Below are 21,957 nucleotides of genomic sequence, written 5' to 3' on the forward strand. Positions count from 1 at the left end.
TAAATAAATATCAGATCTGAAGTTTCTTCCTGTGCAGATGTGTCTGTGTGTGCTCCGTCTCCCTCTCTGCCCAATCCGCAGAGCATACCCGGCAGTTACAGAGCCTGGGTCCTGTGCTCGAGCTCTAGAGACTCATCCAGTTAGATCTGGAGGTCCCTGGGTAAAGCCCTGGACTTGGCCAAGACGACCGCTCTCACACCAGGAGATGGGCTTTCCAATTTCCTTCCATGAAGTGTTAGCAAGCTGTTCATTCCCATCTAGAGAGTTACTTGCCAGTTAAGAATCTACACAATTTAATAGAGATGATCATTTCTCTGTTTTCTGGCCCATCCTATAGAGTTTCATATCAGGGCTAGAATTCTCTTCCCTACTAGAAAAAAAAGAACAGGAGGACTTGTGGCACCTTAGAGACTAACAAATTTATTTGAGCATGAGCTTTCGTGGGCTACAGGCCACGAAACTTTATGCTCAAATTTGTTACTCTCTAAGGTACCACAAGTACTCCTGTTCTTTTTGTGGATACAGACTAACACGGCAGCTACTCTGAAACCTTCCATACTACAGAAAGATTCTCTGTCTAAAAGGTGACATAGGACTTTTCCAGGCATCTCAGTTCAGCATATCTAAAAGGATGGTAAACCTAAGTGAGGCCATAGTTAGCCTAGATGGATCGTGGCACTCAAAACAGTTGTCTATCTTAAAGGTCTATAAAATCATGACTGGTGTGGAGAAAGCGGATAAGGAAGTGTTATGTACTCCTTCACATAACACAAGAGCCAGGGCTCACCTGATGAAATTAACAGGCAGCAGGTTTAACACAAACAAAAGGAAGCACTTCCTCACATAACGTACAGTCAACCTGTGGAACTCATTAACAGGGGATGTTGTGAAGGCCAGAAGTACAACAGGGTTCAAAAAAGAACTAGATAAGTTCATGGAGGATAGGTCCATCCATGGCTATTAGCTAAGATGGTCAGGGATGCAACCCCATGCCACTGATGTCTCTAAACCTCCAACTGCCAGAAGCTGGGACTGGATGACAGAATGGATCACGCAACGATTGCCCTGTTCTGTTCGTTCCTTCTGAAGCACCTGGCACTGGCCACTGTCGAAAGACAGGACACTGGGCTAGATGGGCCATTGGTCTGACCCAGTGTTGCCGTCCTTGTGCTCTTAAGGATATGAGAGAGGGATATAAAGGGACCTGTTTTTCCAATTCTTTGCTCTCCTAGACTAGAACTTCAACCCGGGTAAGGCAGCATAGCTTGACTGAAGTCAAAGGAGCAATGTCAATTTACACCAGCTAAGGATCTGGCCTATTGACTTGGTTGGAGGTGCACTGTGTAAATCTAGAGTAAGGGAGGAGAATCAGGGCCAAGAAACCCAGTTTATGCTCATCTCCAGCTTTAACATGCCCTCTACATACACCCACAGAAGGAAAAACAAACAAACCGTTGCTGTGTTTCCTGTTGTCTCCATGAAATCGGTGTCGAGGGGTAGTAAACATTCTTGGCTCTCAACGACGCATTCCCATTACGAAAAATCTCAAAGCACCATAACAGAGCAACATTAACATTTATTTGAAAAGGGCAGAGATGACTTACTTGAAAATATCAACAAAGCCCCTTACCAAAATGTGACCTTTAGCAACTCAAAACAACTTATTCCTGCCCTCGGTTACTCACACAGAAAATGATCTAATGTTCCTGAAACACAGAAATGGAAACTTGACCATGCACCTATAACAGGCTTATATAAATATATTTATATCTAATTATATATACACTATCTATACTCCCAAGGTCTAAACGGTACGTACAATCACAATGCACGGCCGGAGACATTTACAGATGGAGATCACGTGTCAAAATTCAACTCTTAGTGCAAATATCGGAAATTATTTCCAAGGAGGAGTGGGTGGAAGCGTCTCACCACAGGCTGAAACAAGACATGCTTGTTTGCAATTTGGGGCAAGCCTACAGTAAAGGGGGTTCCAATCAGTCTCAGCTAGGACACCGCCCCACATGGTTTTAGAGGAAGTTCAAGAATCACTCCGTGCCAGTTAAGCCAATGCAGGAATTGACATAATGGCCAATTAGGGTGACCAGCTGTCCCAATTTTATAGGGACAGTCCCTCAGTTTGAGGCTTTGTCTTATGTAGGGGCCTATTACCCCCCAACCCTTGTCCTGATTTGTCACATTTGCTGTCTGGTCACCCTATGGCCAATTGTCCAGCTACTCCAATGTCCCGTCTCTGATTTTCTGTCCCAGCATCCAACCCGTTCTGCAGGATGCTTCTGTTACTCTTGCCAAACAATGGGCAAAACCATGATGTCCTTATTGAGGCAAAACTTCCATTGCCTTTAAGGGGAAGTTGGCCAAGTACAAACCCAAGTAAGGACTTCAGGATTTGTCCCACTGTTGGTAGAGCTGGGTGAATTTTCCTATGAGCATTTGAGCGACCAAACCTTACGAGCATGAACCGTCACAGGAATGACATTTTCATTTGCACGTATGAATACCAGCACTGGAAAGTGCTTGCTTGTGCACTTACACAATCAGGAAATAGAATCGGTACCATGTGACTTAACCTGACCAATTGCAAGTAACCCCCACACGCAAGATTTTTGCAGTGAACCAAGGCGGCCACTCTTGATTTGGTTGGCCTGGGTAGACCACACGTCCTAGGCTGTATCTACACCGGCATTTTTATTCACATCTCCCATGGTTGCACTAGTACAGTCAGTGATTGCACTAGTATGCACCAACCATTGACATTTTAACCCTGCGTTGTCTAACCCTACTCTGAGCAAGTTTAGACGAGACTGCTAGAAAATCCAACAGCCAACTGAGCCTCGTTCATATTTGTGCTGGTCACCAGTGAAGCAGAAGCCATGTAGGCAATGCCCTACTGTGTCTCCATACTAGTGCTTCATTTGTGCCAGGGCTGAGTCCCGGCACCTCTGGGCCTGGCGGTTCCTCGCCCCGGCACCTCTGGGCCTGGCGGTTCCTCGCCCCGGCACCTCTGGGCCTGGCGGTTCCTCGCCCCGGCACCTCTGGGCCTGGCGGTTCCTCGCCCCGGCACCTCTGGGCCTGCTGCATCAGTTATGAAAGTAAAAAAATTGCTTGAGCCTCACGCCTCTTTCTTTACAAACTAAGCCCTGCTCCGGACCTTCCCCACACCCTCTCCTTCCACTGGATTCGAGGCATGTTAGAAGACAACTGGGAAGCTGCTTGCTGCTGCTAAAAGGCTCGTGACCCCATATGGCCGAGGAGGGGGGAGAAGCGGAGACCAGAAATGGAATCCACGCGACTGCTGCCCGAGTCTCAGGGCAACGTGGCCCAGGTGAGGAGACCGCGACCCAGACACACTCACCCTTCCCTCGGAAGAAAAAGTTGGGCTCCGTGAACAACGGTAACCGGAGTGCCTGGTATTATGGTGGGGAAGTAGCAGCCCTGTCGTAACGGCCAAATCTAGCTTCCTATTTACCATATAGAGCTAACTGGACCCAGTCTTTTACTGACGCAATTAAAAATAACTAAAATATTTTATTTTTGTTCTACATTTTTGCACACATTTTGGGGTTTGTGACATTTCAGTTTGAAGAGTTTTGGTTCATTTTGGTCGGAAGGGGGGAACAAAAACACTCCCCCTTTTTCCTCCCGCTCCTGGGGGAAAAAGTCAAAGTATTTTATGTTATTTTCTCTCACCTCAAGAGACAGGATATCCAAAAGTGGAAAGAAAATACAAGTTTTGAGGGGCAAAGGTGTTATTTTCTCTCACTTTTTAACTTCCCCCCTTAATTTTGTAGTGGGAAGGCGGGGGGGGGGGGGGAGATCCAGAAAGGTGGCGTTTTCTCGCAGCTTTGAAGGGAAAAACTTCGGCGTTTTTTCCAACATTTTTTGTTTTGAATTTAAACAAAAAGAATTTTTTTTCAAACAACTTTTTCTTGAAAAATGTTGTTTGACAAAACCCCATTTTCCCAAGAAAAGCCTTCAACCCTGTAGCGGTGCAGGGACTCACCCCTGCGGCGCCTCCTGCTGGTCACCCGGGGAATTAGCATTCCAGCCTCCGGAGCGGGTCACCACCCCGCCACAGACCAGCTCTAATGGGATGGGCTCCTATTACAGTTATTCCCATGGAGCGCAACCCGCTTCAACAATGTGGTCATGCCTCCCACCCTTTCCTGTCCTCTAGACCGAGCACTTTGTATGTATGGCCAGGGATTATAGGGAGGCAGTCGTTCAGAGGAACTTACTGTTTAACAGCTGGTTTTTCTAAGCGTACGCAAGTTATTTACATTGGTTACTCCCACTTCGGGACAGGGAGCCTCACTGATAAAATAACCCTTGTCCCCCCAGCTAAATGCTGGACACCTGTGTCGGGTCACAATGCTCCCCGTTTTCTCAAACTTTCAGCTCCGCTCCTGAGCGATCAGTCCCAGACAGTTACTAATGGAGCGTGAGGCTTCACCCAACATGCAGCCATTAGAGGAGAGGCCGGCACGTCTTATAGAATGTCTCGGGAAGGGGTTCTCTGTGAAGGAAAAAGCAAAATGCTGCTTCTGCATCTCATTGCTTCCCACTCCTGCTCTCCCCCTTGAGGCAAGTTGAAGGGGGGACCCAAGGGGTCAGCACTGGCTCCCTCCCAGCCAGGGAAGTGCCATGAATGAAAAAGGAATTTTTCGGAAGAATGAGCTACTGTAACTGTTGTAACAAACCCATGCTCGGTTCAGGACTTCGCAGCTGCAACCGGCCACACACTGCCTGCACTCAGAGCTTCACGGGAAAAAAAAACTCAGAACTGCCTGCTCCACAAGCACAGGTCCCAGCCCCTTGGGCTAAAGGAGAATCCCCATTAGCTGTTTGCAGTATAGGGCTTATGACACACAGCCAAGCCATTCTGATTCTTTCCAATAGATAACAGTGGTGCATGTGCACACACACACAATCCTTTCCTCTCTATTAGAGCTTCCCTCGGAGTTCTCACTTGGGCCTTAACTTCCCCCTTTACCGCAAGGTGTGTCCAGAATTTGGGATGGCAAGGGCTGCACCGTGGCACTTTGCCAGGGACCCCAGAAATCTTGCCCACTTGCATGGACAATAAACAAATCTCCCTTTTCTCCCCCAAGACCTGCACATTCCCCCCGCCCCTCAAAAAACTGAAACCACTTGCTGCTCAGGTTCATCCAGCTCCACATGGGATGCTTCAGACATAGCCACCTCAGGGTGCCCCAAACACCAGGGGTGACAAGATTCCCATGGACTCTCCCCTTCCACAGCAAGGAAGGCTTTGGGGCCAGGGAAGCCAGTGGTGACCAGGATACTGGAGGGTTGGGGGCAGCGGAGAAGTCAGGCTGCAAGTCTGAGTCTGGAAGGGGGATTTGGAGATAGAGCCTGGAGGGTTATGGGGGCGAAGAGCCTGGGAAGGAGAATCTTGGGGGCCAAGGGGCACCTGGGGAGATTATTGGAGGGTTGGAGGAGAAACTGCCGCTCTGAGATGGCAGCTGGCACGTGGGCCCCTCCATAGCCAGACATCGCCTCGGGCTCTGGCGCCAAGGTGCAGACCCTGTGCCCTGAGGGAAGAAGGCAGGTTCAATGCAGGGTTTTGTCTACACTGAGTCTACGCCTTGGAGCGGCTCGACACATCAGGTTAAACCGCTCGGAGGGGCTGGTGCCACAGGGGCGCTTCACCCTTCTCCTCAGAGGGCAGGTGATCTGAGCCGCTAGCCATAGCATGTGTCTGCGGTTAACATGGGCTAATGTCTGGAGGCAGCAGCTGTCCGATCCCACGTCCCTCCGCTAAAACCTCCCCACCCAGCGTTGTCCTGCAGCTCCCCAGGCCTGGTGGGCCTTGACTATCCATGCCAGGGAGGGCTAGATTTGGCCTCCTACGGGAAGTTCCGGTGACAAACCCGCCTGCTGCTTTCTAACTCTGACCGACCTTGCCTTGGTTAGGCCCATCGTCCCGGTAGCTGAGCCCTGGCCGTGCTATTTGCCCTCACGTTTCCACTCCCTCCTCCCTGGCGCAAAGCCGGAGTAAGTGGACTTTGTGTGGGACCCCCACCAGGGCAGGGAGGAGTTTCTCCAGCCACTGCTCCACCTACACTGGCAGGAGCCGCGTGCCCATCCCGATCCACTGGCTAGGTTCCCACCCTGCAAGAGGCACCCAACATGCCTGGGCAGATGGGCTCCTTGTGCTGCAGAGAGCCCAGGCTTGGCCTCTGAGGCAGACTCTCTGGGAGCTGCACAGCAGAACCCCCCTCCCCAACTCCACTGCCTTCTATCAGCAGGTGCGGTGGGGCCCAGAGGCGGGCAGGACAAGATCTGGGGCCATAAAGCGCCAGAATCAATTCTCTTCTCCGCCTTCTGACTTGTGCTCAGGCTTTCTGCTGCTGAAGGGAAATGGTCCTGAATACCGGCCTGGGCTGCTAGAATTGCACCATTCTTCAGAGTTTACTTGGCTAAACTCAGAGTAAAGTTGATTCGTGCCAGGATAGAACCAGCTCCAGGGGTGGTCCGAGATGGTGCTATGAACTCCCCCAGGAACCAAGGACCATTCCAACCCCACTGCTTTCTGCTTCAATAGCAAGGTGTGTTTCATTGACCTGCCTTCTCTAACATAACGTAGCAAAAAATATGGTTAACGAATACAAATAATTAAAATAAACCCTATTAGGGACGTATGTTAAAAACAAAACCTTACCAAAACAAGATACTCCCTTCGATGCAAAGGGTGGGAAGAGTGGCTGTGTGGTCTTTTGTTTCTTTATGACGAAAGAAGGAGGCCTGAATGGTGTATTCTTTGAAAAGGGTTTTCTGTTCCTTACTGTTTTCTTGTTACATTGCGAACTCAGGTCTTTTCTACCCGGACAACTGAGAACTAGAGGAATTATCACATCAAGAAACTGAACACTGAGCAGTTCAGAAGGGAGGAATTTTCACCCACATAATAAATCACATTTCTGTCGGAAAATCTTTTCTCTCCTACGGTTACAACAGATCAGAGACTGGAATGGTTGATCTCTGCCTGGTCAGTTTGTTTGCTCTGTGTTGAGCAGCAAAGCAGGTCTGACTGTCCCGTCTAGCACCTTGTGACATCACTCACATCTGTGCAAAGTGCCTGTAAAACTCTGCCCTTTGGATCTGGCAGCATTTTCACGCACTTAGCTCTCACTTTGCACAGGTGTCAATGAGCACACAAGTTGCAAGGCAGGGGAGAATCAGGTCCTTGGTGTACATTTTACACCATTTTATGCCGATTTCGTTACATCGCTGCGAAAGGTCGCATGGACCCTCTTATGCTGGTTTAAACCAGGCTTATTTATCAATCAAGAACAAATGTAAGCTGCACTGAATTAGCCCAATCAAACCGAACTAAGAGTGTCCTTACACAGGTGCTTGCACCGAAGAAACTAAAATGGTTTCATAAAACTGGTGCAAGTTTGTGTAGACAAGGCCTCAGGAGATATATACATCTAAGAACAAAGCATGCAGGCCATACTTACAGGATGGGGGACTCTATTCAGGAATCGGTGACTCTGACAAAGATTTTAGGGTCGTGTATATTTGGCTTCCCGTGTGACGCTGTGGCCAAAAGGATGAATGCAATCCTTGGATGCATAAACAAGGCAATCTCTAGCAGGAGTAGAGGTGTTATTTTACCGCTGTATTTGGCACCGGTGCGACCGCTGCTGGAATCCTGTGTCCAGTGCTGGTGCCCACCGTTCAAGAAGGATGTTGATAAACTGGAGAGGGTTCAGAGAAGAGCCAGGAGAATGAGTAAAGGCTTGGAAAACCTGCCTTATAATGATAGGCACAGGGAGCTCAATCTATTTAGCTTAACAGTGAGAAGATTAAGGCCTGACTTGATCACAATCTATCAGTACCTACATGAGGAGCAAATATTTAAAAAATCAGCCCTTCAATCTAGTAAAGAATGGTCTAATACAGTCCAAAGGCTGACAGCTGAAGCTAGACAAATTCAGATGGCAAATGAGGTGTACGTTTTTAGGGGGAAGGAAAACATATTTGGGAACAAGAAAATGGGATTATCAAGCCACAACGATTGAAGGGAGAATCCAGGGGCAGATGTAGGATAGGAAACTCCTTTGAACTCCTGTTTTGAAGCTGGCAGATGACAGACCCTCCTCTGCCTGCACAAAGTCACCACTTTCACACTTCAGCTGTTTTTGCTGTCGCCTTGTGTTGTTGTTTTAACCGTTTGGAATGGTTCAAAAAACAGAATTTTTTCATTTTATTTTAGGTCCCTTTGCCAGAGGGATTTTGCTGAAAGCGAGAGTGAGACAGAGCCCAAACGTGGGAAATTTCAGTCCCAAAGAAACACTGGGCTCATGTGAAAATGGGGGGTAATCATTATCTTAACTAGAGGAGGTGCCTCCATGCACTCCCTGAACCGTCTGCACGCAGCACAGTCTAACGCCCCATTTGGGCTGGCATCTGGGAAATGCCAGAGTTCAAAGGGTTAATGCACCTTTCTCTCCATTCCCATTTCACTCCTGCGGCTGCTTCTTTCTGGGTTCTCCAAGGCTGTCCCACCCTTAGTCCCGCCTGCACATCAGTACAGCCCTCACCCACCGCCTGTGAGATCCGGGTCCGGGTCTTCCGCAAGACAATCCCCACTGAAACATGGATTTTAAAAGTCAGGTATGCAACAAATCTATAACCACCTAGGACTTAAAGGGTCTCCCCATCTGCTGCGTACCACTGGCAACTTCGATTGGCTCACAGAGCAGGTCCTCCTCCTCCAGAAGCCCACGACCCCCTGCCACTTGGCTCTAACAGAGAACCTCTTTTAGCTGTTAGCAGTATAGGGCTGAGCCGTTGGGATTCTAGGCACTCACTCCACAGAGTGGGAGACACACACACAAGCTGGTTCATTACAGGAGTCATTTCCCTTTCAGTTGAGAACATGCAGGAAAAGTTTAAGGGTGTTTGCCTTGATTGTACCAGTCTGTCAATCAACCCCTTTGTCTTCTTAAACCAGCATTACTGGAAAGGCAAATATACATCTGATGTATAGGACCCTGCAGCACAAAAATAATCCTTTTTTTTTTTTTTAAATATGCATCCAACTGTGATGACTAATTTTACGTCCTGGGTCAATCTGCCTCTTTGACTGCTTTGGACTGTCTTAAGGCAACTAGGATTCACCTTTCGCAACAAGTTTGGGTCCTATGTTCAAGTACACTTAGTCTGTCTTTAAAATACAGAAGACCTCAAGTTTGGACAGCAGCTCCTTGCTAAGAAAGAACTCTCCTAAACTGACCAAAGGCAGATAAACGTGAGTGACACCTGTCACTGACATAGGTCTGCTTTATGTAGTGGGACATCAACATGCCAAACTCTTTCCGGGGTAAGAGCTAACACCCCCCCAAAAAAAATTCTAACCTGCTTCTAAAAAGGGAAGCTAAAGCAAAACTCAGCTACCACTGTGCGCTCCCCGACTTCTCACTGCTGGAGTCACAACTCAAACGGTTTCCTGAAGGCCCTTGAGTCTCATGCATTGTCAAACCCTGAACTAGCTGAGAAAAAATAGGGTGGCAAAAAAAGTACATTCGATTTGTGTAAATGGCTGAAGGATTGTGGGGTGGTCTCGGGCCATGTAGCTCTGGAAGAGGGAAGACTGCCAAAGAGTCCACCAAGAGGGGTTTTCCTTTAGGGTTATTGAGTTCAAGAGACTCATTTTCATTCATGCAGAAGGCGCGTTTCCCCCTTGGCTCCAGTTGCATAAGGCCTTGGCCTTCTCTCGGCATGCGCTTCGACTCTCAGTACACGCAGAGATCTGGGAACTTCATCTCATACACCGGGATGGAGTGGTTCTGGGGCTGGCCATAAGCTGCTGTGATGGTACCGGATGGGCTCGGGGGTGGTCTGGAATGTCAGAGATACAGAGGAGAGTTACAGGTGGACTCCCACATTTCATCAAACCGGAAAAACAGGACCCAGCCCGGCCATGGTTCTGCCCAACTCTTGCTCGCTGTGAAGATTGCAAAAGCTTTCCCCCTCCCAACTCAGGAGCCTGTCACTGTGTTACCCGAAGGTGAAGACTTATCACCACTCAACTGATGTGAAGGAACAAATCCAACCTAGTGACTCCACATTAGAGCCAAACTGGAGAGGACAAGGGGGGCCTGCCGGGGTCCAAAGCCCACCAGAGACACTGACAGCTTTGGGGAGTTGGGAACATGGGAGAGAACCATACAAAGCAGATTGGAGGCAAAGGGAATGTCGGTGGGGCCTGATCTAATGGAGAGGCTGACCTTCCTTCTCCTCCTTTGTGCCAAGCCTTTCTGCACTCACTGGTGGTATCTCTGCACCTTCCCAGTGTTGTCCTGTGTACTCGGCTTGCCTGAAGCTTTTTAGGGGCAGGGGGGCCTATTTCCTCCCATGTTCTGATAGAGCCAAGTATGTCTCCAGTTGTAAGATTGTGGCTGCCCCCTGCATGTCTCAATCCATCCTCGTGCACGGGCCACCCAGCATTGTAGTTTACAAGCCTCTCCCTGCCCTTGCAAAGCGGGCTCCTGAAAGCCCTCTTCCTCTGACTGTCCTCTCCCCAAAGAGTCTGACGCTCACCGGATAGTGATCTCAAAGATCTGGTTCAGCTTGCTCTGCAGCAGCGAGGCCTGCAACAAACAACAAGAATTCCATTAATCTGAGGTTTTGCGCCACGGCAGAGCTTGTTACAACCGCAGAGCCCGGACACACCGCTGCCGGTCTGCGTCCTTGTGCAAGGCACAGCAGGGTGCCCGGTGCTGCAGCGCACCAGTGCAGCTGACTATGGGACACACTCCTTCACCCAGAGTCCTCAGTGCACCTCCACAGGACATCTCCATAAAGCAGGAAGGGGTGCTGGTGATGCAGGTACCATCCTGCGTCTGTACTGATCAACACTGCAGCATGGCGTGAAGTGGTGCTTTGAGATCCCAGCTTTCATGTGAGATTGTGATCTGGAGTCCAGACTAATTGGGGCTGTTAGTGTTTCCCTGACATGTTTCACAGGAGCAAGGTGCCCTGGCCAAATTTAGACTTGGATAATTCTGTTCTGCCTTCCCACTGTGGTTTTAATTGGATATGGGATTCTCCACTTCCTGTCCCAAAGGGCAGTGCAAGAGCTGCTTGAGAGCTGCTCTGTTCCACCCCCGAGCTGGCTGCATTTCAACACTGGCAGATGAGATCCTTCTCTCTGATGCACAAGGGACTTTGGGGTATTTACAGCAGAAAGGTCTAAATATCAGTCACTCCCGAAGACCACCTAATTCCAGAGGTGTCTCAGCTTCAGGGAGCTGATGGCTTCCTGTGCTTTCACAACAACCTGTCCCATGCGTCGCCAACAGTATCTGAACTCGGAACGTACTACGACATCGGTCTCCACCACTTGAGCTCAAGGCATAGCTTAGCTGGCAGGTAGCAGTAGTAGGGTGTTATCGCCTAGCAAATCAGCCATTAGCGGGGACATGATCCACACTTTGCGGTGTGCTACGCTTTGGTTTTGTGACCCACTGGGACAGGCCCATCATCTCCACAGCAATGCAGAGCTGGTGGGTGAGAGGCCAAAAGCAGAGACTCACCCGGGCACCGCAGTGAGCCGCAATCTCTTCAAAGGGAGCTTTCTGGAACTTCTCCACCACCAGCCGCCTCCTCTCTCGCTCCTGCTCCTCCACGGCGACGCTGTCTACTAAAGCACCCGGGGGCAGGGGGGGGCGACAAAGCAATGGTGAAAAAGCTCTGCGCAGCACCAGGCACACAGCGCTAGAGTCTCAATCGTTCTGTTCATGGGTCCTGGGGCCATGCACAGATCCTGCCCAGCCCCAGGGGAATGGATGCTCTGCTATGAGCCCTGGTGTGCACAGAATACCCAGAGAGCGGTGCCTTCCCACCACCCATCATCTCCCCTGCATGCCAGGTGGCGAGAGCAGGCTGAACTCCACACGGCACAGCTACTGTATTTGGATTTGTGGGTGCTCAGCACCTTTGGAAAAATCAGGCCCCACGTCTTATTCTGGGCACCCAGACACCGACGCACCCCAAAATCAAAGGACAAGTTTGAAAACTTTGGCTTAAGCGACATGCCCAAGGTCAGAAAGAGTCAGTGGCAGGCCCAGGACTAGAACTGAGCAGTTCCTCGCTCCCAGTCCTGTGCTCAGACCATTAGCTGGCCATCTCTCCAGCCCTAAAGGGAGGTCTCTCTGTGTGAGAGTTAAAGACTCGCTGGCCAGGCAGTATGGTGGGCCTGGGGCAGAATTTGCACCCTGACACTTCCAGTCACGTTCGTGGAGCAGCACAGCAGAAAGAGGGGATGTTTTACACCCCCGAACAGACACAATGTGACCAACACAGCTCGATCTTTCCTCTGTGTGAAGACTAACTTGGGCTTAACATAGCAGCAGCTGGGTGATAATGTACAGCCTGTGGCATGGAGAGGGTCAGACAAGATGATCTAACGGTCCCGGTCCGGCCTTAAACTCTGTGGCACTCGGAAAGATCGCTCAGTTACTTACCAATTGCTTTCTTCAGGGTTTCGTACGTGATCTCTTCAGCGGGGGCTCTCTAGGGGTAGGGCAACAAAAGAAAGATTATATCTCCAGGGCAGCTTGTCTTTGAGAGCAGAAGAAAGAAAGGGGACGGGGCTATTTCATTTCAGTAACAGACCATGCGGTTCTAGGGGCCAGCCCACTCGGAGGATTGATTCCTCCAGTAGTGTGGCTGACCACTAGGAGGCGATAACTTTCAGGTCTCTAGACAGGGATACCTGGGTGAAACTGAATGGCCTGCACTGTACAGGAGCTCAGCCTACATGGTCCAATGGTTCCTTCTGGCCTCAAACTCTATGGATCTATGAAGGTGCCGACTACGACAACCACCTTTTCAAAAGGCAAAAGCGGGACACATGCAGGAGCCCCGCCCCTTCTGTGGCCCCACCCCCTGCTCCTCTTCCCCTCCAAGGCCCCGCCCCCTGGCCAGGCCAGAAGCCAGAGTCAGGCCATGGTAAGAGCTGCCGCCCAGGGAACCCGGGCCACTGTGAGGAGCCCCAGACCCTCCATCTGCCCTGGTCAGGGGGCTGGAGTGCCTGAGAGCAGCCCCTGGACCACATCCCCGCTCCCTGGGGCGCACCACCTAGGGCAGGTGATGGGTGCGGGACTCCCCACGGTGGCCTGGGCTCTCTGGGTGGCTCTTACCATGGCTGGGCTCCAGCTTACAGCCTGGCCAGGGATGGAGCCTTGGGGGCCGCGGGGGGGAAAGGTGAGAAAGGAGGGGCACGGCCCTGTGGCAAGCGGGGGCTAAGGCCCACCTAAGCCCCCCAACAATGGGAAGAGGCTGGCATCACCCCTGAGCCTTGACAGGCACAGGGGCACCACAGGGAATCCGGGACATGAAATGTACATTTCGGGGCTGTCCTGCCCATTTTGGGACGGGTGGTGACCCTAGTGCCAAGAGTCTATGGAAAAGGATAAACAAGAAGCAGCTGCCCAAAACAGTGGCTTTCAGAGAGCAAAGCAATCAAACTCGCTCTCGGAAGATAAATGCAGGACAGAATCACCACGTGGGAGCTCCTCCTCCCCCCGAGGATGGGACACAAGCCTTGATTACCCAGCCCTGGCCGCCAGCAGGGGAGTCAGGCTCTATAAATCATACGGAGGACACAAGGCCTATTCACCTCGCCCTGCTGAACACATGAGGAGTGAATTATTACCCCATTGTTCACGGCCTGCAGCGCCCAGACGCAGACACCGAGTGCTCGGCTGTGCATACTAATGAAAAATTATACGGTGCTTAAGTATGTTGCATTATCCGGTTAAAACAGGAGCTTATGGGGAGAGAACACAGGTCAGGAGATGGAAAATGTTTAACACCAAAGGGAAGGCTCAGGCTTGTCTTTTATAGGTATTTCGTTCCCACAGATCCTGTGCCTTTAATGTAGCTGCGAGGATCTGTATTAAGCACAGCGAGGATCTGTATTAAGACCAAATCTGAAATTCCCTGAAGATCATGGAGTTTCTGGGGGGTTTTAGTCTGAGTCGCTCTCTAACTGCGAGTGCAACATGGAGCCAAGTCCGCTGCTGGTGAACAGCTAATCTCAGACATCAGGCAATTAGGGAGGGGGCCAGGAGGGGCGTATGGGAGTGCGTCTTCGCCAAGATCTCGACCCGGTGGAAAGAAGGGGGAAAACGCTCCGGGGGGCGGCGGAAGCACCCACAGTCTGCACAGCACCCACAGTGGGAGAGATGGAAACACTGTGCAAAAGTTTAAAAGGTGTAAGCACTGAGGGGGGGAGGGGAAATGTTCTGGACGGGGCTAGAAGTAATGGGCTAAGGGAGGTTTCAGAGTAGCAGCCTTGTTAGTCTGTATCCGTAAAAAGAAAAGGAGGACTTGTGGCACCTTAGCAACTAACAAATTTATTAGAGCATGAGCTTTCGTGAGCTACATCCGATGAAGTGAGCTGTAGCTCACGAAAGTTTATGCTCTAATAAATTTGTTAGTCGCTAAGGTGCCACAAGTCCTCCTTTTTTGGGGGCTAAGGGAAACATCCTCAGGAAAAGCGTCCCAGGCCGGAAATCATCTCCCTCTGGGTTCACACTCCATGATCTAATAGGGCTCTGCCATCCCTAGACTGGATAGGAAAATGGCTGTCCCAAGCAAGCGCTCCCCTGCCGATCCAGCCGGCTCAGGACACTGGGCACCAGCAGAGGAGCTGTCTAGGCAAGCCTCAAAAAGCACCCCTCCTGCTGGTGACATGGTGCAACGACAAGGACCGTTCTCAGGCTGGCCTGTGCAGGCGGCAAACCGGCAGCACCCAGTACCTCCTCTTTCTCGGGACTGTTCCTCGATTCCACTTCGACCTGAAGAGAAATGGTCTCACCAATGCTCTTCCTCTTGGACAACCGATCTTCATCTGGAAAACAGGGGGAGCCAACCCGTCAGGAAGGCAGAGAGGGGAGACACGCGGAGGCATTTCGGAAGGGGGCTGTCTGGGTCAGAAGAGGGAAGGATGCAGAGGTTGTGGAAGGTTTTCAGAAGGAGGCTGGAGCCATCTGACGGGGATGGTTTAGACCCAACAAATCCTGAGTCCCAGAAGGGGGTAAATGAGGGGACCCTTGCAGTCCTTTCTGACCCTACGGTTCCACTTCTCTCTCTCCTGTAGTTATTTGGCCCCCCGCTGCCGTAGCATCGGAGCTGCTCACAATACATTCATGTTCACGGCCCCCTGTGAGGCAGGCCAGTGCAGTTATCCCCATTGTCCAGGTGGCGCTCTGAGACTAAGTGAGTTGACCAAGGTCACGCAGGGAGTCTATGGCAAAGGAAGGACTTGAATCTCGGAAGCTAACCAGGAGCCATGCTGCTTGCACGGCAGGACACAGCAACGGAAAAAGGCCGCAGCGCACAGGGACGCTCTGTACCATACCTGTCAGCTGGGGGATGTAAGGGGTGCTGAGCCGGTCTGAATTATAGCCGCTGCCTCCCAGCACCTCGCTGATCTTGCTCTGTCGGAAGAAGACCTCGGGCACTAAGTGATCCAAGCTCTTCGTCAGCCTGTGTGATTGAACAGGGAGGAAAACAGGTGACGACACTGGCATGCTGCAGTTTGGGTTACCTGGGCCCTTGCTGTTCAGAGGCCTGTAGGGTTTCCAGGTGAGCACAGGGGACTGGGACTGCTCCACGTCCCTCCAAGACAGCCAGATCGGTCCAGATGGGCACAGAAGACTGAGCCTGATCCGCCTCTGATTCACACTGGCGACAGCAGAGTCACACTGGTCTGAGCAAGATCAGAACCAGGCCCCCGCGGCATTTCCGCCTGGAGGAGGTGATGCCACCACCTGGGGGGCGGGGCTGAGCTGATGCACGTTCTCGACTCAGTGAAGGACCCAAGGGAAAGGAAATGACTCGGCTGGGAGGTTTCCCTGGCAGCTACTTCTCCAGGATTCCTCCTTCAACTCATCTGGCAATTCGATCCCACACAAGGGCTGCTAATGGAGAATTATAAAGGGCCACAGTTTGTTGGCGCCTGGCTGCAGGCGACGGTTCTGACAGGGACAGCAGGATTTCTGCCGCTGCTCGCAGCTCAAATCAAGGGTGACAAGTGCCTTCCATGGCAGAGGTGCTTACCTGGGCGTCTCCACAAACACGTCTTCTGGGAGTAGATACGGCGCCTCCTTCTGCCTTGTCTCGAGGACCTAGTGGGGAGGGAAGGGAAGAGAACCTGTCAGCGGCTTGTCAACCAACTCAGCTGCAGCTGTTCAGGCTTCTTCGTTAAGGCCAATTTAGTGCTGGGGACAGGGGCCCGATGCACAGCCCTGGAGACAACAATCCTCTAGCTACCCACAGAACAGGCGCTGCAAGGGCAGAGGCCACACAAGCACCCCACCACCACCACACACACACCCCCTACCTCAGCCCCGGGCCTGCCTCCACCCTGCCCTGGAGCCACCCCCTCTCGGAGTGGGAGGGGAATTCAGTCTTCGGCTTCCCTGCTGAGACAATCAGCGAGGGGGCCAGTAAGTGCTACCTGCGGGGGGGAGGGGAGGGATTTCCTGATGGAGACCCCGATCTGGTCACAGTTGACTGAGACCCTCCAAGCTCATTGCAAGGCGCACTGACCTCATGGATGTGCTGGCAGAAGGCGGGCACCGTGGTGAGCTGGCTGATCAGATTCAAGTAGGCGGCGCCGAGGGCATAGAGGGCGCAGCGGTTGTACACAGGCAGGTTATCCTCGTTGATCTGGGCGATCTCCTGCGAAGCCCACGGACAGGGAGAGACCCGGCAGCAGGGGCCAGACCGGGGAGCGGGTTAGTTCGTTAGCCAAGCAAGGACAGGCGGATGGGGAGACAGCAAACTAACTGGCAGAGGTTGGGACCAAAAAAAGGTGTCCCAGGGCAGCTGGCGCTTTAAGGGGAGTTGGGCCCAGCCTCGCCTGTGACCATAGGCACGGATTTTTATTTTACCCAAGGGGTGCCCCCCCAGACCCCCACCCCCACCCCAAGGCCTCCTCTTCACTCCGCCTCTTCCTGCCCCCACTCTGCCCCCTCCCCTAAGGCCTCACCCTCGCTCCGCCTCTTCCCGCCCCACACCGTGCCCTCCCCTGAGGTCCCCACCAGCTGCTCACTGCCCTCCCCCAAGTCCCTCTCCCAGCCGCCAAACTGCTTGATCAGCTGTGTCTGGTGGGTGCTGAGCACCCACTGTCTTTTTTCCTGGGGTGCTCCAGCCCCAGAGCACCCACAGAGCGGGCGCCTATGTCTGTGACGGATCAGCTGCCTCCCTGCCAGCCGTCAGGGGAGCCTACAAACCAGCAAGTGGCTCAGTTGGGATGGAGAGCGACCGGAGCAAGATTGGTCCCTGTGGCAGGAAAGTCGGATGGTGGAAACCTGAAGGCAATAGAGAGGCCCCTACAGAAGACCCCGGGTTAGCTGGGAAGAGATGACTAACGTGTTGAATTTACAGGGAAGAAATAAAGCTCAGGGCCTGGAATAGACTCAGGGGTGACGCTGGTTCCTTCCTGGGCTGGGCAGACAGGCCAGCAGCCTACAACATGGATGGGATATGAACATAGAGCTGCTTCTCCACCTCAGTGCTAGCCCCGTGTGGGCAAATGCCGAGATGTCTACGTGCCACACCGATTTAGGCTCAGAAGCTGGATGTCCCTTCAACCACTTCACCTCAGAACAACACCCTCCTTCATGCATCTTCTAGGTCTACTATTAAGTAGATGTTCCATTGAAACCAATCTGTCGCAGAAAGGTAGTAGCTAAGTTCGTCTGCATTTGCCGAACATACGGCATTATGTTTCCATCTTACTGGCAGGTGGCTTTGCTCACTGCCATTGTGTGTGCGACAGGTGAGTGGCAGGGCAGGGCTGCTGTCATGTTCGTGTTTTGTTGTTTTCCCATCTGGGTTTACTGGCTACGTTGCATTTACTGGTTCGTTTTTGTATTGCTATTTATTCCATTTTCTTAAGGTACCCAGAGGCTTCTGGGTACCTGATGCAGAGAAATAAAAAGACTATTATAATGTTAATCGCAGTGAAAGGCTAAAAGAGAAGAGGGTTTGGTACCGACTGGGCAAACGTGGAAGAGAAACGGTTCTCAAATATTCATTCAGATTTTGAAACTTGACTGTGATCAAGACGAAGATGGTGGAACTTGCAAACCAAGGGGACAGAATGAAAGTGCGGCTGTAATTCCCATTCCCACATTACTCCTGAAGGAATCCTGCGCCAAAAAATTAAAAATTCTGCACACTAGGTTTTCAAATTCTGCATATTTGTCAAAACAACACAATACAATCACACCATTTTCAATTATTTATTTATAGTAATTTATTTTAAAATACTGGTCAGCAAATAATTGAAAATGGTGTGGTTACATTGTTACTGTGTTATTTTGACAAGTAAAACATGCAGAATTTTGCAGAATTCTAAAAATTGTAAGTTTTGGTACAGAATTCCCTCAAGAGTACCGGGTGGGTTCTGTGTGGCACAACCTGGATGCGGGCAGCTCGGCAGGGGTGGGGGTGTGTACAGGGAGGATCTGGATGCACAGGGGCTCATTGTGGGGTTCAGGGTCGGGGGAATGGGACTCTGCAGGCGAGTCCAAGTGAAGGTAGTTAGGGCTCAGTGGGGAGGGGAGGGGAATTGGGGTGCTGGGGGAGTGGGTTTGGTGGGGGGGAGTCAGGGTACAGCTGGCTGGGGCTCCACAGGAAAGGGGTCTGGGTGGGGGGCTCCCAATGCAGGGTGTGAGACTTAGGGAGGTGACTGTTTGGGTGTCGGGAGGGGTCAGTGGCGTGGAGGGGTTCTGGGTGCGGGGAGGCTCCTGATGTAGGGGGTGTCATGCAGTGGGACTCGGTGGGAGGGTTCTGGGTGCAGGGGGGGTGTGAGGCTTGACGGGGGGGATTGGGTGCCGGGGGGGTGGGGGGTGCAGTGTCCAGATGCATGAGGGTTAGGCATATAGGGGGAGCAGCTCCCCGCACAGTGACTCCTTCCCTGTGGCTGAAGAGCAATGGGGCCAGGAAATGGGGGGAGGGGGTCACTGTATGGGAAGCTACTCCCCCTGTCCACCCAACCCCCGTGCATCTAGACACACCCCTCCGCACCCAACCCCCTCTGCTGAGCCTCACCCCTACACCTAGACCCCCGCCGAGCCTCCTCTTCCCTCCCCGCACAGTGCAGAGCTTCCTGCAGCTGGGGGAGGTTCCCGGGGGTTGATCTGACCCAGCCCCAGATGCCGTTCTCCTCCTCCCCCTTCCTCCCCACACCCAGCCAGGCCTAATGTCCCTGGGCAGCTGGGGCATGCCCAGACCCCCCACTTCCCCTCGCCTTGACTTATCTCTCCCCCGGCTGCCTGAACAGACGCACCCACACCTAGTGCGCACTGGTGCAGCTTCTCTTTGTTTCCACACACACAACATTTTTCTGTGGGGAAGCAAAGAGAATCTGCGGAGGAGGGGATATTTCCATTCACATGCAGCGGTGCAGAATTCCCCCAGGAGTACCATATCACACTTCCCTCCTGCAGCCCCTCACAATGTGAATTGTACCAGCCTCGACGCACTGAGCGAAACTTGGATCTCATTTGCACAGACAGAAATCTGGAGCAACGCCGTGGGCCCTCCCTAACTCAACATCACAGCACCCATCTGGGAAAGGGAGGCATTATAGACATGGGGCCGCATCCTGATCTCCACTGTGCCAGTGTAAAACTCCATTACGTCAAGCAACCTAACAGAGCCCAGAATCCAGCCCTGGTAAATTTGTTTTCACCCACTTGCCAATATGGAATTTACACCACTTTGGGCTGTCTGCTCCATGCCTAGCTGAGTCGATCCCCTCTTTGCACCGAGGGGAGAGGAGCCCTCTGCACGGTGGGCCCCGCCCCCAGGCGCCTGCACTGCTCACACAATCCTACCTGCACGGCCAGCACCAGGCGGATCAGGTCCACCACCACCTCCTCGTTGGCCAGCTCGATGCTAATGAGCGCCAGCATGCTGTAGAGCGCCTCGTAGTGAGGCTGCACGTTGCTCTCCTCTTTGCTCGTCAGGTAGATGTGTCTGTAGAGCTGCTGGGAATGCTGCCGGAGAGAAGAGAACACGGCACCACGTAAACTGGGCCCAGGGGAAATACGGGTTCTTGTCAGAGAGGCGTAACGGGAGCCAGCCCAGCACGGCACAAGTCACGCAGGCAGGTGCTTCTAGCCAGCCTTCGCTAAGTACTAGAGACATTAGCCCTCCGGCAACTCTGCTCTAGGGGAGCCGCTGCCTGGCTGCGTTCTGCCTTCGGTTGCATCTACAGCTCCCACGGGCAGAATCTGGCCCAACGATGTTCAAGGGGGAGCAGTTCTGCCTTTTGGAGTCTCGTATTGTGAGAGGCTGTGCACCTTCTGTAAGGAGCCGAGACCCCTCAAGTCGGCACATCTCAGGGTCCAGCTCCTGATTCCAAAAACCATCCCCAGTCCGGAAAGCACACGAGGCCCACTGAAAGGATGCAAGCACTGTCCTAAGGCGGGGCGCGAGGCTGCATGCCCTTTGCCGTCCGGCTTTCCTCTAGCTTCCTATCCAATGTTTGAAACTAGGTTCCTTATTGGTTGTGTTCTGGTCGCTCCTGAGGGGCCCCCCCATCAGGTAGGGTCTACAAACCCATGGATTTCCCCAACGGTCCGTACAAAACCAGGCCACCAAATCCTGGCTCCACTAGGCAGCTAGCTGCCTGTGCAGATTTACATTAAGAGACGGATGCTATGAAACTGCAGCGAGTCCTTTCTACCTGTTCCCCCACCCCCCAGGGCAGATTAGCAGGGGTTTGGAAGCTTATTCTCCTACTGCCAGAAACCGTGGGTTTCAGCCTCAGGATCACAACCTCAGCATCATGTCTGGGGAATCCAGAGAGTTTCTCCAGTCCTAAGATTTCATCATCAACTTGAACTCGCTTTTCTAGTTGCAAAGGAAATCTTGTGCGTATAAACAGGGTAGAAACCCTGTTATACAAATGAGGCGACCAGAGCATCACTGAACAGAAGGCACACGTGTAGCTTACTAGATAACAGTTTTCAGATTCTCTTGGGATTCTGTGGAAGTTGCAATGATTGAATGGGTGGGTAGAAGTGGGTTCATTTACTCTATAGCAATGGGGAATACGCAGGGCAGGACATTGCGTCGGTGATCACTGTAAGATTACTTGTAGCTGTGAAATTATCCAAGGTAAATGCTGCCTCTGACACTATACCGCTCAATAGTGCACATGTTGTTAGGTACTACAGCATTCTGTGAAACTGCGCAAAGGATTCTGCGGGGAGATCCCCTCGCAACGGAAAACCATGGACGGTCTGGGGATGCAAAAGAACATTCGCAGGGCAGTGAGTGGAGATCAGCTATTAGAATCCGGTCAGCGTATCTCACACGATCACTGGGTGCTCCCAGACCCGGGTGGACCGAGACCTTTCCTCTCTTCGCAGCCACGCTGCTCCGCGACACGGGGAACCGGGCCGCATCACATGCATTTTGTGGGAGAGTGACCTGGCGCAGAAGCCGGCCAGCGGCTACCATCAAATAAAGCCGGCCAGCTGCCTACCTTCTTCATGAAGACGGTATCTTGGCGGGAACACTTGTCCACTTTCAGCTTCAGGACAGAGATGTCATTGATGGTGCTGCAGTTAAAGAGAGACAAGGGGGGAGGGAAATCTAAGACACAGAGACAGCGGAATACTGTAGGAGGCAGAGAACTGCCCCTTCCCTTAGTCTTCTCGGTAGAATACAAATCCCCGCCTCCACACGCCCCGCTACCGCGCCTCTTATAGGGAGTAAGCTGGTCTGGCAAGACCCGTTGCTGGAGGCCCTGTGGCATATTTTTAAAGAAAACTGAGCTATTAAGAGATGTAGAAAGACTGAGCTATCGCCTGACCATAGTCCTCTGCAGTAGCCCTGTCCTGTTCCTGCCCCAGCGCTTCTGTTTGC

General features: G+C 52.1%; 1 protein-coding gene across 2 annotated transcripts in view; it reads right to left on the bottom strand.

The window, feature by feature from the left end:
* Positions 1-1,556: 1,556 nt before the first annotated feature.
* The window catches only part of EFR3B (EFR3 homolog B), a 133,110-nt gene continuing 112,709 nt past the window's right edge, over positions 1,557-21,957 (bottom strand). For both annotated transcript variants that reach the window (XM_084623863.1, XM_084623864.1), the window contains exons 14-23: positions 21,575-21,650; positions 19,917-20,078; positions 16,618-16,749; positions 16,126-16,193; positions 15,425-15,552; positions 14,823-14,914; positions 12,522-12,570; positions 11,592-11,698; positions 10,597-10,646; positions 1,557-9,894 (exon numbers count right to left, since the gene is read on the bottom strand). In XM_084623863.1, the coding sequence (XP_084479989.1) occupies positions 9,789-9,894; positions 10,597-10,646; positions 11,592-11,698; positions 12,522-12,570; positions 14,823-14,914; positions 15,425-15,552; positions 16,126-16,193; positions 16,618-16,749; positions 19,917-20,078; positions 21,575-21,650 (970 nt within the window). In that variant the 3' untranslated portion in view covers positions 1,557-9,788. The remainder of the gene's footprint in view (positions 9,895-10,596; positions 10,647-11,591; positions 11,699-12,521; positions 12,571-14,822; positions 14,915-15,424; positions 15,553-16,125; positions 16,194-16,617; positions 16,750-19,916; positions 20,079-21,574; positions 21,651-21,957) is intronic.

Source organism: Lepidochelys olivacea (assembly GCF_965140295.1).
Source record: "Lepidochelys olivacea isolate rLepOli2 genome assembly, chromosome: 3".
Lineage (NCBI taxonomy): Eukaryota > Metazoa > Chordata > Testudines > Cheloniidae > Lepidochelys > Lepidochelys olivacea.